At 40.2% G+C, this 12,348-nt stretch overlaps 1 protein-coding gene across 1 annotated transcript; it reads right to left on the bottom strand. All coding sequences in view use genetic code 11, as the record gives it.

Annotated features, from left to right (window-relative positions):
- Positions 1 to 2,258: 2,258 nt before the first annotated feature.
- EGR_09937 (hypothetical protein) lies at positions 2,259 to 9,646 on the bottom strand (the record flags this gene model as incomplete). The annotated part of the gene is made up of 7 exons (XM_024499186.1): positions 2,259 to 2,627; positions 6,881 to 7,024; positions 7,379 to 7,486; positions 7,524 to 7,600; positions 7,635 to 7,722; positions 9,368 to 9,530; positions 9,564 to 9,646. 7 exons carry the CDS (start codon positions 9,644 to 9,646, stop codon positions 2,259 to 2,261), a joined length of 1,032 nt encoding a protein of 343 aa, XP_024346392.1.
- Positions 9,647 to 12,348: the final 2,702 nt, after the last annotated feature.

Below are 12,348 nucleotides of genomic sequence, written 5' to 3'. Positions count from 1 at the left end.
CGATATGGCTGTGGCTGTGGTGTATGGAGCGTTCCCCTTGGTGTCAATGGTAGCATGCGGAATCACATGAGTGCAATTGCATTAGTATACTTTTAATACAGCTGCTTAGGCTGCAAATTGAAGAGCAAAAGCTTCTGCTGTTTGTTTTGCAACATGCTAAATTTCAAAAATTTTGGAGGTAATGCATGATGTTTTGGCGTAGTTGCTCCTTTTGGTGGCACTCGCTTGACATTTTTCTCATGTGGCATACACCGACTCACATTTTGCTGCCGATGCCACCATTTTTACCTTAAGAATAAAATTCGCCTCAATTTTTTCCTGTTTTATCTGCTTCATATCGTGCACCTTTTGATTTTCAAATTTTGGCAATTGCTACTGATCAAAATTTTTGAGTCGTATGCCAAGCTAGATGATTAACCATTTTTAGCACCTGAGAGAATCAAAGTGCGACCAACGTCCCTCATTTGTTGTTAACCTAATTGAATGCATGCATGCTTCGAGACTAATAAGCTGCAGAGGTGATCGCTCACTGCAAACGGCCACCAAATAGGGCTGCATCTTATGAAAATGCTAAGACACGCGGTGAATGAAAACATTTTTTCGCATAAATAACGATTCGAACTATAACATCATTAAGGTGGGTATCATTTTCTAGCTAGGTAAGTTATTTTCCAATGATAATTTATCTTTTTTCAACGCGTATTTTTTTTTTGATTTTATCTAGGTGCTTGAGGCATTCTGATGATAGGTGAATTAGAAAGTCATGTTGGCAAATGAAAAAATAATGCCAGATGGTGGTGAGGTCGATAAAGCCAGATTTCCCTTGGTGGCTCGAGGAAGTCGATCAACCACGTTACACGGCTGTCGCTAGTAGAATTACTCCACCTGCCACCACTTCATCTAAGTGGTAAATTTGGGAATGGGAGTATTGTGGCGCATATTATGGTCGTGGTACTGTGCAGCAGCCACCACAGACTGTGTTGTCATCACTATTCTCTGCAGAGTTGAAGCGATGATGTTCAAACGTCTCTAGCTCATCTGACATCTGCCGATTAAGTGCTTTCACTACGTGGCATGAAGTAAAAAGATGCAAGTAAATGCATAAGCAGTGGGGCTCATAGGCCAGAGCATACATTAGGGGATACGAGCAGTGCTTTTTAGTTTATCACTCACTTGACGATGATAAAATCCCACACTTTAGAACTACATAGCCCACAAGGCATTGTGAATGTATGGTGTAGTATGTCAGTGACGCTTCCCGCTAATATCCATTTGCAAGGTAGGAAATAAAAGCACCCTCTCTCAGAAGCACTCTACTTCCCCCTGTGTAAGTAAATGCTGCAGCTTGTTCGAGACATCATTTTGTTGATCTGTTAGGCATGTACACGTAGTTATGAGGCCAGGAGAACGGGTAGATGGGCAGACAGGTGGGGTGCCTTCCTTGGGCGCACTTCAAGTAAGGGGTCCGATGATGTCCCCTACGTAAAGCAGCATGACCAAGTTGAGGTCAACCGTGATCCTAAGTCTGAAGCCTTGACCAATCACCACCTGCCACCGCAGACCTGCCTTCTGTTTGAAACGATGTTTCACTATCTTTGCTGCTGTCTGCATCCAGTGAGTAAATACAATGCTTGGTGTGATGATTCCTGCACAAAATGCATTTTGCAGGGTAATACGGACGTTGCTTGAATTCCGTTTCACTATGAGGTCATTTGAGTAGGCCAAGTAGGCTATCTCTAGTTACCCAACAATCGCATATGATTTAAATTAATGCCAAAAGAAGTCTATGGCTAAAAATTCATGTGAGCAGAATTTTGGAACTCCAATACGTCTTACCGTTGCGATAGATAAACACAAAACATGATAAGTGAAAAAACTAGTTCCTAGAGTTAATTATGATATGCGTTGTTTGAAAAACTGGTTAAGTCTACTCTACAACACTAAACAGGATTACGTACATTGACAAGAAGATAAATAGTGGTTCCCTTAATGACATGTCGGTCCCACCCCAATCCTTGGCTTCTACCAATTAGCGCCTTACCTGTAGCTATAACTCTTACTCTGACCTAGCCACTGATTGATAAGATCCATTTGTTGAATGCATAAAGAACCTTTGGATTAGCTAACTAATCGGCCATTATTGCATCCACCTTTTCTATGCTCTTCTTCAATCTTTTCTTCCATTTTCACCCTCAAAACGGCTCCCCTTCTATCGCATCGCTTTCCGATACATTCCACTGGGTCTTAAGGCATGCCCATCAGTACATTATATTAGCCAACGCTTTTGAGGAGGCAGCCGTGTTAGTGGCACTGCTGCTGCCTCCCTTCGCCATATTCTCCATACTGTTGTGTGCTTCAACGTCTGTGCGTTTGGACACACCCTTGTGCCATGCAGCTCTGCTACTTATATTATATGTGTATTCCTCACTACGTTTTCTTTTCCTTACAGCTGTTAACAATTTCATGATGAAGAGTGCGACATTGAGGGCCAGAACTGGAGTGAGAGCAGCGGATAGAAAACTAACTCTAATTACTTTAACGTCCATTTGCATGCGATAGTAAGACCACGTGGTGTGATAAATGGATTTAAAAGGATTGTAAAGATAAAGCAATGAAAGATTGCTAAGCTGATTGAATAAATAAACGAAAAACTGATATGGTGTGAGGAATTTAGAGACGAAAATCGTGAAGAGTTGGGAGTTAGGCCGTAGAAGCTTCTGGTTTCCGTCACACTAATGAGGTGGGGCCGGGTTAGTACAGCTATAGGTGACGGATGAGGAACGCTTGGGGTCGCTGACCCAATTAAACATCCTACGCCTCTACACTTCCCACCGTTTCACCTACATGCTGTCCACTTTTCCTTCTTTTAAGGAGATGCTCAAATATTGGTAATTGGAATTCTAAAATGCAGTTATATTGCGCAAATACAGAGTTTAAATCTTCGGATAAACGAGGTACTTATATAAGTACACAAATCACCTGTTAGCATCCGCACACCAGAGTGTGTATTGTTCGTTTAAACGAAAGTCAAGAACTCATTTAAAGTCTATTTTGGGTGCAAGTGCAGCCAGCTTTATAACTGCATACAAATTATATGATTTGTGGACTGAATTTGCGTGGCTAGCCATAAGAGCTTTTTCTTTCATTCAACGGGATTTTAACATGGGGAGGTTCATTTTAACACCCTTTTTGGCACAGTCCTTAGCTGAGGATTCCAAGACATTTTGAACGCTACTCTTATAAAAGCTCAGAACACTATCATGTAACTGCTAATTTACCAAATAAATTACATATATTCTATTTAAGTTTTGTTCTCACCGGCGTATTGGGTCAGACTTCCCCTAAGCGTAACTTATGAATAAAAGCAATAGCAGCAGATGAATTTGCCTTGTTTGGGGTTTACGCTTTAGGCTGGACAACACCACATCTTTAAATCACTAGCCTACCCCATGTTGCTGCAATTCTGTAAATCATCACCTTCTTCCTCCTGTACCGACTTGCGTTACAGCAAAGCACCTGTTGCCACATGGTCAGTACGCTAAACTAGTTAAATGGCTGCCACTGAGCATGTTCTTAGGCAGAGTTAGATGGCAGGCTAAAAACCCCTAGAGTTTAATGCAAATGGATATCTCTTATAACATTAAGCTTTAAGTGACGCGTTTTAGCTAAAATAGGGCATTTACAAATCATTCGAAGGAATCCTAGAAGGATCTAAATAGGGGGCTCTGCTAGTCAACGGAGATAATACAAGTCAACGTGACGGTTGGGAAGCGCTAGGTGTGGCTGATCCACCTCACTTCATATCACCTACCTCCTCCACCATCTCTCATTACTGTCATTTTATGCCAAGAGGTAAAGTGAAGAGACACCTCTCTAATCTACCTATGAAAATTGCGAAAGCTGCAATAGGTGCCTAACAAAGCTTATTCGATCTATCTCACTCCTCATTTATTGACATATATGTGCCACACAATCTTGGAGTTGGCAAACATCCCAGTGTATTCACTCTTTTCAAGCTTCTAATAATTTTTGCATTAAATTTTAGGTCATTATTGAAGACGAGGCCAACGAAACGTATCTGTTCCTTAACGTATACAATATATGGACCAGGCTACTGAAAATGCTGCTGTAGTTTGAATAGTTAGCTTGGCTTCTAGTTTTGGCAAGCTGCAATTCAAAAATGATCTTCACTGCTGCATAAACCATTGTAAACAAATAGTTGACTTTATTGGACACCATAGCCGCCAAAAGACGGAAAGAGAGGGTAGAGGAGGTAGAAGTGAAGTGAAGTGTAGAGGCGTAGGATGTGTGGAAGTGAGCCATCGACCCCGAGCCTTCCTCATCCATCACCTTCTCTTGTACCGACCCGGCCTGGCGTAGTACAGTCTCCTTAGTGTGACGGAAACCAGAGGTTTCTACTTGGTGCAGTTGCTGCCGTTATTTTCCCCTTCAAGATTCATATTTCATCACGGATTCTTTTAATCCAGCTTTGCATTGCATCACTTTCCTCTTCCTCCAAACTGTCCATGGTTTTTGACACTAAATTATAAACACAGCTGTACTCATTCATTCGTTTATTTATTCTACCATCGATCCATCACTGATTTCTTTATGTCTATCTTTCCATCATGCCGCGGTTTATTGTCATCACATGCAGACACTGTTTAAATTATTTTGAGTCCATCTTATATCTCCCGTTTGATCTAAAATAAATAACAGAGTTAATATTATATGTGTCTGTGTTTATTAATCTACCAGCGATGGAAAAATAAAGGAATGAGCGAACAAATGGATGGATAAAATAATGCAAGTGGGTCTAGAATTTAGCAACGAGAACCGCGGAGAATTCGGAGGAAGTGGGAAGTGATGCAATGCGTCATTGGTTTGACAGCATGCTAGATAAAATATGAAACGTGAAGGACGAAATAGGACCAGCAACTACACCACGTAGATACCTGCGGTTTCCGTCACACCATCACACCCTTCCCACATTTATTAATGTGAAGTAAGTTGTGGTTATTTTGCTCGGGGAAGCACTCAGATTTGATTCTTTAACAGTAGTAGACCTCAGTTCATACATTCACCTTATTCGTTCTCCCTTTTATCTCAGGCTTCAAACACTTAGACAAGAAGAGTAAGTAGAGGAATGCACGTTATGCCACCGTAGTACAAGGAGGCCTAGAGGTTGCTAAAGTCTACTGAAAGTCAGAGTTTGCGATCGCCTTGCTTAGACTATGAGTGTGTGCAAAACTGACCACTTACCTTACCGATGGTATGCTAGATTAAACTTCTGTTACGTGTTGTTGCTAGTCCAAAGAGGGTGCCCAAGTTGACTTAAGCATTCACATGAAAGGAAAATATCGGTTGATGACACTTAAAAGGGCTTTGTAATAGTCGGATTACGTTCTGTCATCTTTATTTTGGCAGCTTTAAATATTTTCAGGTACCAGTCGGTGAATCTGTACTGGTTGCAAATTGAGAGATAGTGAGGGAGTGCAATGAGGTCTCAACAATTAGCCTCTCAAATGACTCACTTTTGCTTTGTTTTCCTTCAAACACATTAATCTGCTACACATATTACCCATCCACATGCTCCATTTTTTTTATATGAATTTCCGTAGCAAATTCGAATATCCACTAACACTTTTCATGGTTAGGAGCCTACTTTCCCAATTACCTAAACAAACAAAAATGGCCAAAAAATTCTTTACCCACGGTTTTAGTAATGCAAGATCTAGGGGATTAAGTCGTTGATTTTATCAAAAGAAATCAACGTTAACTTACCACATAGGTCACTAAGTTAATTGGTTCCAATTTGACAACGAGCTAATATCTGGATTACTCACTGCGTAGCACATTCGATCTCTTATCTCTTCCGTACCAGCCAAAATTTACTTTGAGTAATTAGAATAATTAGAAAGGAGCAGTTCCTGTAAGTAACACCCGCTACCACATAAGAGGTAGTGTACGAAGAATTTATTTCAAGCATTATGCAAAAAATGTGCTCAAGACACGTTTTTAAAGAAATAATGGAATTATTGACCTCAAAAATACAATTTTATGCTTTAAATATCCTCCTTTGTAAAGCAGGTGCTCACAGGGCAGAGAATCGGGTATTAAGTTAGGCTGCGTTGTGAAGTTTTCCACACGCATTGGGCGAAACTCATTCAGGCGGACGCGGACATGTACAAAACTGACTGCAATTGATCCGCATGTGTCAAATAGCCTGAAGATGTATGCGCATCATATCCTCAACTCTGCAGAGAATAATGATGTCAATTAAGCAATTATACACTTTTAAACCCTGCAGCCAATGACTACATAAACATCTGTTTGCCTTAATTTTCATGTGTATAAAATGGAAAGGGTAGGCTATGTGAGTAGGAAGAGGGAAAACAATAAAAAGAAGCCCAAGATTACTTAGTAGATAAGGTTAAGGTAGAGGTGTTCGTTAGCCTAAAAGAGTTCAGAATGAAATATGAGAACTAAAGGGGGCTAGTTGTTCCTACGTCGGGCCTTTGAAGTACATGCGCGGATGCCAGTCGTAGAACACTTGGGGTTGTTGGCCCACATTCACCCATCCTACGTCTGTACCCTTCAAACTACTTCGCCTTCCTACTTTACCATCTTCCTTCTTCTTCCCTTCTTTTTCTCCCATTCTTTACCATCATGTTGCCAGCTCTCTCGCATCGCAATCCATGTATTCTATCACATTGCATAGCATGTTTGTCAATAAAGTGCATTCGGCAGCGATTTCTGAGTGGGCAGCCATGTTGGTGGTAATGCTGCATCTTCTCTTCGTCATACTCGTCATGCCATTGTGTGTTTCAACATGAGTGCAGTCCCATTCATACTCGTGCCATGCAGCTCTGCTAATTACTTTCCATGCGCATTCCTCACTGTATTCACCTCCACCACTTCTGCTGGCAGTTGCAAAATAAAGAGTGTGAACATGACGTTGTGGGCCAGGAATGAAGTGGGACAGAAAGGTGGAAGAGAAAACTGTAACTACTTTAACATGTTTCTATATGCGGTGTCAAAAAGGCGGGGTAGAATAGATAGAGAGAAGTGAAGCATGCAACAATGAAGCAATGAAAGAATGCACAATTGAATGAGTGATGTGGAGTGAGGATTTTAAAGAAGAAAACCGTGGACAGTTCGAAGCAAGATGGAAGGGGTGCAATGCGTAGTTGGTTAGGAAAAGTGCACGCCAAAAGGTGAGACCACCACGCAGAAACCTTTGGTTCCGTCACACCATCGAGGTTATGCTACGTCGGGCCGGGTTAGTACAGCCGATGGTGATGGAAGAGGAACTCTCGTTGTTACTGGCCCAATTAATCTCATCCAAAGCTTCTGCGCTTTTCTTCATTTCCCCTACCTCCCCTTCCCTCTTCCCTCTATCCTTTCTTTCTCCACTTTTTTGTAAAAACATTTTAGTTTGATTTGGACTATTTTCTGTTAAAAAGGAAGGTGGATGCATGCAAATCTGGTAACAACATGCAATCAATTTAGGCATAACTTACATTTGAAAGATGCAACCTACGTACCTTTTGACAAAACATTCCTAGTTTGCAATTAAAAATAGCTTCTGGTACCAAAACTAGTCAATAAACTTTTTAAGTGGCATACCTAACTTAAATGAATTATGTGTATGTGAAAAAGAAAAGTGTTCCCAATGAATATGCACGGCTTAAAAGATTCACAGCCCATTAAAAATGCCCTCTGAAATGACTTTATTCCATTTATGGAGTTGGGTAAGTTCAGCTCTAACGTCTTTATCGTCCATATGGGACGGGTGCTCAGAGGGGCACTTTTATGCTTGTCCTCTACTTTCCTAGCAGTTTGGGTCTTCTCCAATGTCTGCTTGATCCGAACTTAATCGAGGATTTGATAATGGGTCTAACTAGAACATCACCTCTTGAGGCTTGTTACATGACATTCGGTGCATTGGCAGGAGTGAACAGCACTGCCTGCATCTTTAGGATCGACGTCAATTTTAAAATGCAGTCTATTTAAGATAAGATTTCATGTGGGAGAAGATGGAAGATATTGAGATGGTAATGATACTGTTAGGTGTGATCACATCTGGTGTTAAAATGGGTGTGTTGTAGGGGAGTTCAAATCTAACTGTCATTTAAAAAGAAAGGGTTAACTTCATCACGCAGTAGTTGTGGTAAAATCCGCAGCAATTGATTTTCGGGACCCAATGAACACTGGTGGTGTGACACTTTCCTTGACTGCTTTGCATTTTTAAATAAAAATTTGTTAAATCTGGTATAAGTAAGTAATATTGCACCAGAGCCTAAGCGGTAAGAGATAGATGAACTTATTGAAGTTTTAGTAAGAACTTACTTGTTGTTGTATGCTTGTAGTGGTATCGAATTCGCAACATTTCAATTGATGATGTTTATCTTCCTCTCCTTCTGGCAAAATTTAAGCAAAAAATGAGAATTTTCTAGGGGATAATTGGGTAGTTGCTTATGCACTATGACTGTCATTTTACCGAAAATTTAGACCATGCAATTTAGACATGTCAAAATAACAGCGTTGCCGCACCTTTTGCCGAAGCGAAATAGAACACGATTAACCTAACTACATACTTCAGATAGTGTCACATTTCCATGTATATTGTCAGACGTTATATTGTACGTCTTTGAACATGTAGGGTGCTCGATTGATTTGATCAAGTGTCTGATTGCCTACTGCAAATTGCCAGTTTCCAAACACCCTTGATGAACGTGTCGACACACGCCACCGCTACTGGCATTGACCAGTGAGATTCACCCAAATCAACGTATAATGGCCTGGCGAAGGGAGCAGAATAATGATTGGGTTTGAGCAAATTAACTACGGAAATTGATTTACCCTGTCTTCCCTTGTTTTATGTAAAAGCAGTCCGCATAGCACGCGCATACTTACATACAATCTGATGCATTTTGCTAAACTCAATTGTATGTCAGACCTCCAGCATGTATTCAGGAGTTTCTAAGTGGAGATCACGAATGCCATAAGAAGGATGATGGTCTTGGGAGTAGAAGTAGATTGCATGCTAAAATGTTTGTGGTATATTTCAGTTCTGAGTGGTGAAAATTTGCGCATTCCCCTGACACTTGCTTTACCAATCACACAGGATGGCTTTGCAAACGCAGCACCGATACAACCGGTACTGTAAGGCTGAGGTTAGCAGGTGAAACTACTAAGTGCATGCGGCAGTACCTAACAGTCAGCTAGCTACCAATTTACGCACACACATGGTACTAGCTTGCTTGCCCACAACCACCTCCGTAGCAAGGACTTGTCGTCTTTGGTGATTTGCAAAGAGGCATTTGTCTGCTATCGAGTAGCACAAGTACCCTCCTGCACATACGTCAACTGCCAACGCTGAATTGTAGGTGAGTGCGGCAAATGTTGAAGGTAGAAAATAAAGAAATACAACAACTATTGTTATTGCTAATTTGATGATTGCAGCAGTGATGAATCGTCCACTCACTTGTTTGTGCAACCAGTGATCACTGAACACATTATCGGTACTCGATTCATTTGTCGATTGTGCATTCGTTTACAAATGTGTTTGTTTCGTGGATTCAAAGCCCTGACTTAAATCACTCGGTTGAATGATGGTACTTATTAGCACATTAAATTGCATATATAATTAATTTCACTAACGCAAAATTCATTACTTGTGATGCACACATAATGACGTGTTTTCTATGTTGCAACAGCTCAATTCATCCAGCAAACAAATTCGCAGGCTTATCTAGAGGTAACCCAAGCAAACGCTGTGTATTAGCTGATGTGCACATGCAGTATAGGATAGGTATGCCTAATTGAATGTCGTCAAGTTCACTGACATGGTGCTTTCACTGAATTGTTCATGCAGAAGAACGTGCAAATAAACTACCTGAAAAAACCTTATTTAAAGTGCATGCAGTCTAATGCAGAACTAAACCTACTGATTCAAATCCATTTACTGGTAAGCACATGTTGGTTAGCGAATAAGTAAATTCCGCAACGCCAATGTATCCGCAATATCATCTGCGCGATGTTTTAGGAAAATAATTCTACTAACAGTAAATTATCTACTGATAATTATTTCTCCACTTTTATATGCACAAACCCACAAATACTACATGGAAGTGATATATATATGTGGCAATATATTTAATCAAATGCATGCAAGGAAAATCAATCAGGGTCCGCTACTTTCAGTATGTTGTGTTTTAATTCTACCAATGTATATTCACCCAATAAAACAGAGTCCATATTACATGCAATTAGTTTCACTAACGCTGGTTCATAAACTAATGCAGGCACAAGATCATTTACACTAGTGCAAATTCATTCCCTGTTCTTATCATGCAGACTTGCATAAAAACCGCACTGCTAATAAAATTAATCTACAAATAAATGCATAAAAAATGGTGAGCAACTGAGTTTACTAAAAATGTAGTCAATGTTTTCTATAATTGAATCTTATGTAATCAATTCTACTTACCCAGTTTTATTTACAGTTGCGTGGATGCATAATTGTTAAGATAAACTTAACTAACCCTAATCGCACTGCTGCCGATCTGCAGTAATAAATATATTATTATTTTGCTAACAAATTGTTAAGCACTTGTACAAAATGCAGAATGAATAAAAACGACTGCCTGCTTTCAGCCAAAAACTCAATACGACCAAGAGGGTTTTCACTAACTCCAAATAAAAAAACCTAACGTTTTTTTGAACAACTGAGAAGCGATTTGAGTAGGATGAATACTGACAAAAAATACATCTAAATCACGCAGACAGCAAAGCATTCATAACGCCATACATTAATTTTAAATCCTTTTTACTGCGAAAGCTTGGCCTTTTTTGATAGTGGACCTTAAAGCAGTCTACGTTTTCTAGCAGTTATTTACAGCTTAGCTGTGTAAGACTTCTGAACATAAATTACAGTCCACAGTTTATTGCGACTTCATGTCATGGAGAGGCGTTCTATCGTATCTTAATTCACTTGAACATAATAAACTGGCAGCGCAAACTTCATTTCTGGTCTTCAAACACCCTTCTGCGCACCTGATGTTGTACTTCTGCCCCTATTGCTTGTGCAAATTTCAATATCACTCCATTCTAAAGCGCCACGTTGAAGTGAAGCATTGGGGTAAGTACAACTAATTAATTGGATTAAGTCAAGAAGTAGAAGCACAAGTTGTGCTCGATTTTTTCATGTGCTTTTAATACCATAAAACCGTTTCTTTTGAACTGTTAGTAAATCCATTTGCTTTAAGACTCCATCAGATATGTGTGTGAGGACTGTCAAATATCCTTTAGCAAATTCACCTGCCTTCAACATCACCAAGACTTAATTCACCCGGGTAGTCTTCCTTTTACTGCCTTTCACTCTAACTTACCACTGAATGTAGAGCCATCCAGAAGACATGGTTCTTTTCTACGTTTGCTGATCCTGTGCAGATATAACGGATACTTGAAATTACTCATTTGAGGTGAGAAAGGTTTAATGTAAGAACAAATATTTGTATCAAATGCGACCTACTTTTTTGCTTGTTCTGGCAAAATCGGACACCTCGAAGGTTATTTGGAGGCAGGCCACGTTCCAGATGTGACATCCGGTATGTCTAGTAAGCCATGAGCAGCTTTGTTCCCACTCAGCATTTGGGAGGTGATTTTACTTAACTGCTACTGTAGGTTGGACGATTGCTGAAAGACGTGTTTGCCAACAATGCTTTGCTTCTCAGTGCCTTTGCATATTTATTCACTAAGGAGACTCGCGCAAGCTGGAATAGAATTGGTGTTATCAATTTTACCCTGTTTTGGTTATTTTGCGATTTGGAGGGAAGAATTCTGTATTACTAGTGTTTTACAAGTTATTTCAGGGTTTACCATAGAGGAAATGGGATCACAGAATCATGGTGGTGATTACGAAGGAGAAGTAGATAGGAGAGAATTCATCCTTCAGCGTTTGCGCAGATTACAGGTCTTAAGAGCCAGGTCACGCAGAAATACATAGTTGCTGTGGAGTAAGTGTGCTTTTTGATGCGTCCATTTGACCCGAGTATAGTAAATGCATGTAGTTTGGCTTTAGAACTCAGTCAGAAGCAACCCAAAAAACATTGCAAAAGAGTTGTGTGCTGACGTTAACACAGTCAGCATCTCACCTTATAATGCCAATCCCCCATGGCTCAATCAATCTAACGCCCCCACCGACAATGGCAGTCGGTTCAAACAAGTGGTGTTTGTGGAAGGTAGACATGTACACGAACAGCAAGTGCGCATGGAAATGGAACTAAAAACATGATTTTGACTTAGGCATCAGGATGGCATTGGTCATGATCTGACACGATT

Source organism: Echinococcus granulosus (genome assembly GCF_000524195.1).
Source record: "Echinococcus granulosus chromosome Unknown EG_S00177, whole genome shotgun sequence".
NCBI classification, from domain to species: domain Eukaryota; kingdom Metazoa; phylum Platyhelminthes; class Cestoda; order Cyclophyllidea; family Taeniidae; genus Echinococcus; species Echinococcus granulosus.
Note: the sequence above shows the minus strand (reverse complement) of the source record. Positions and strands in the feature narration are given on the sequence as shown.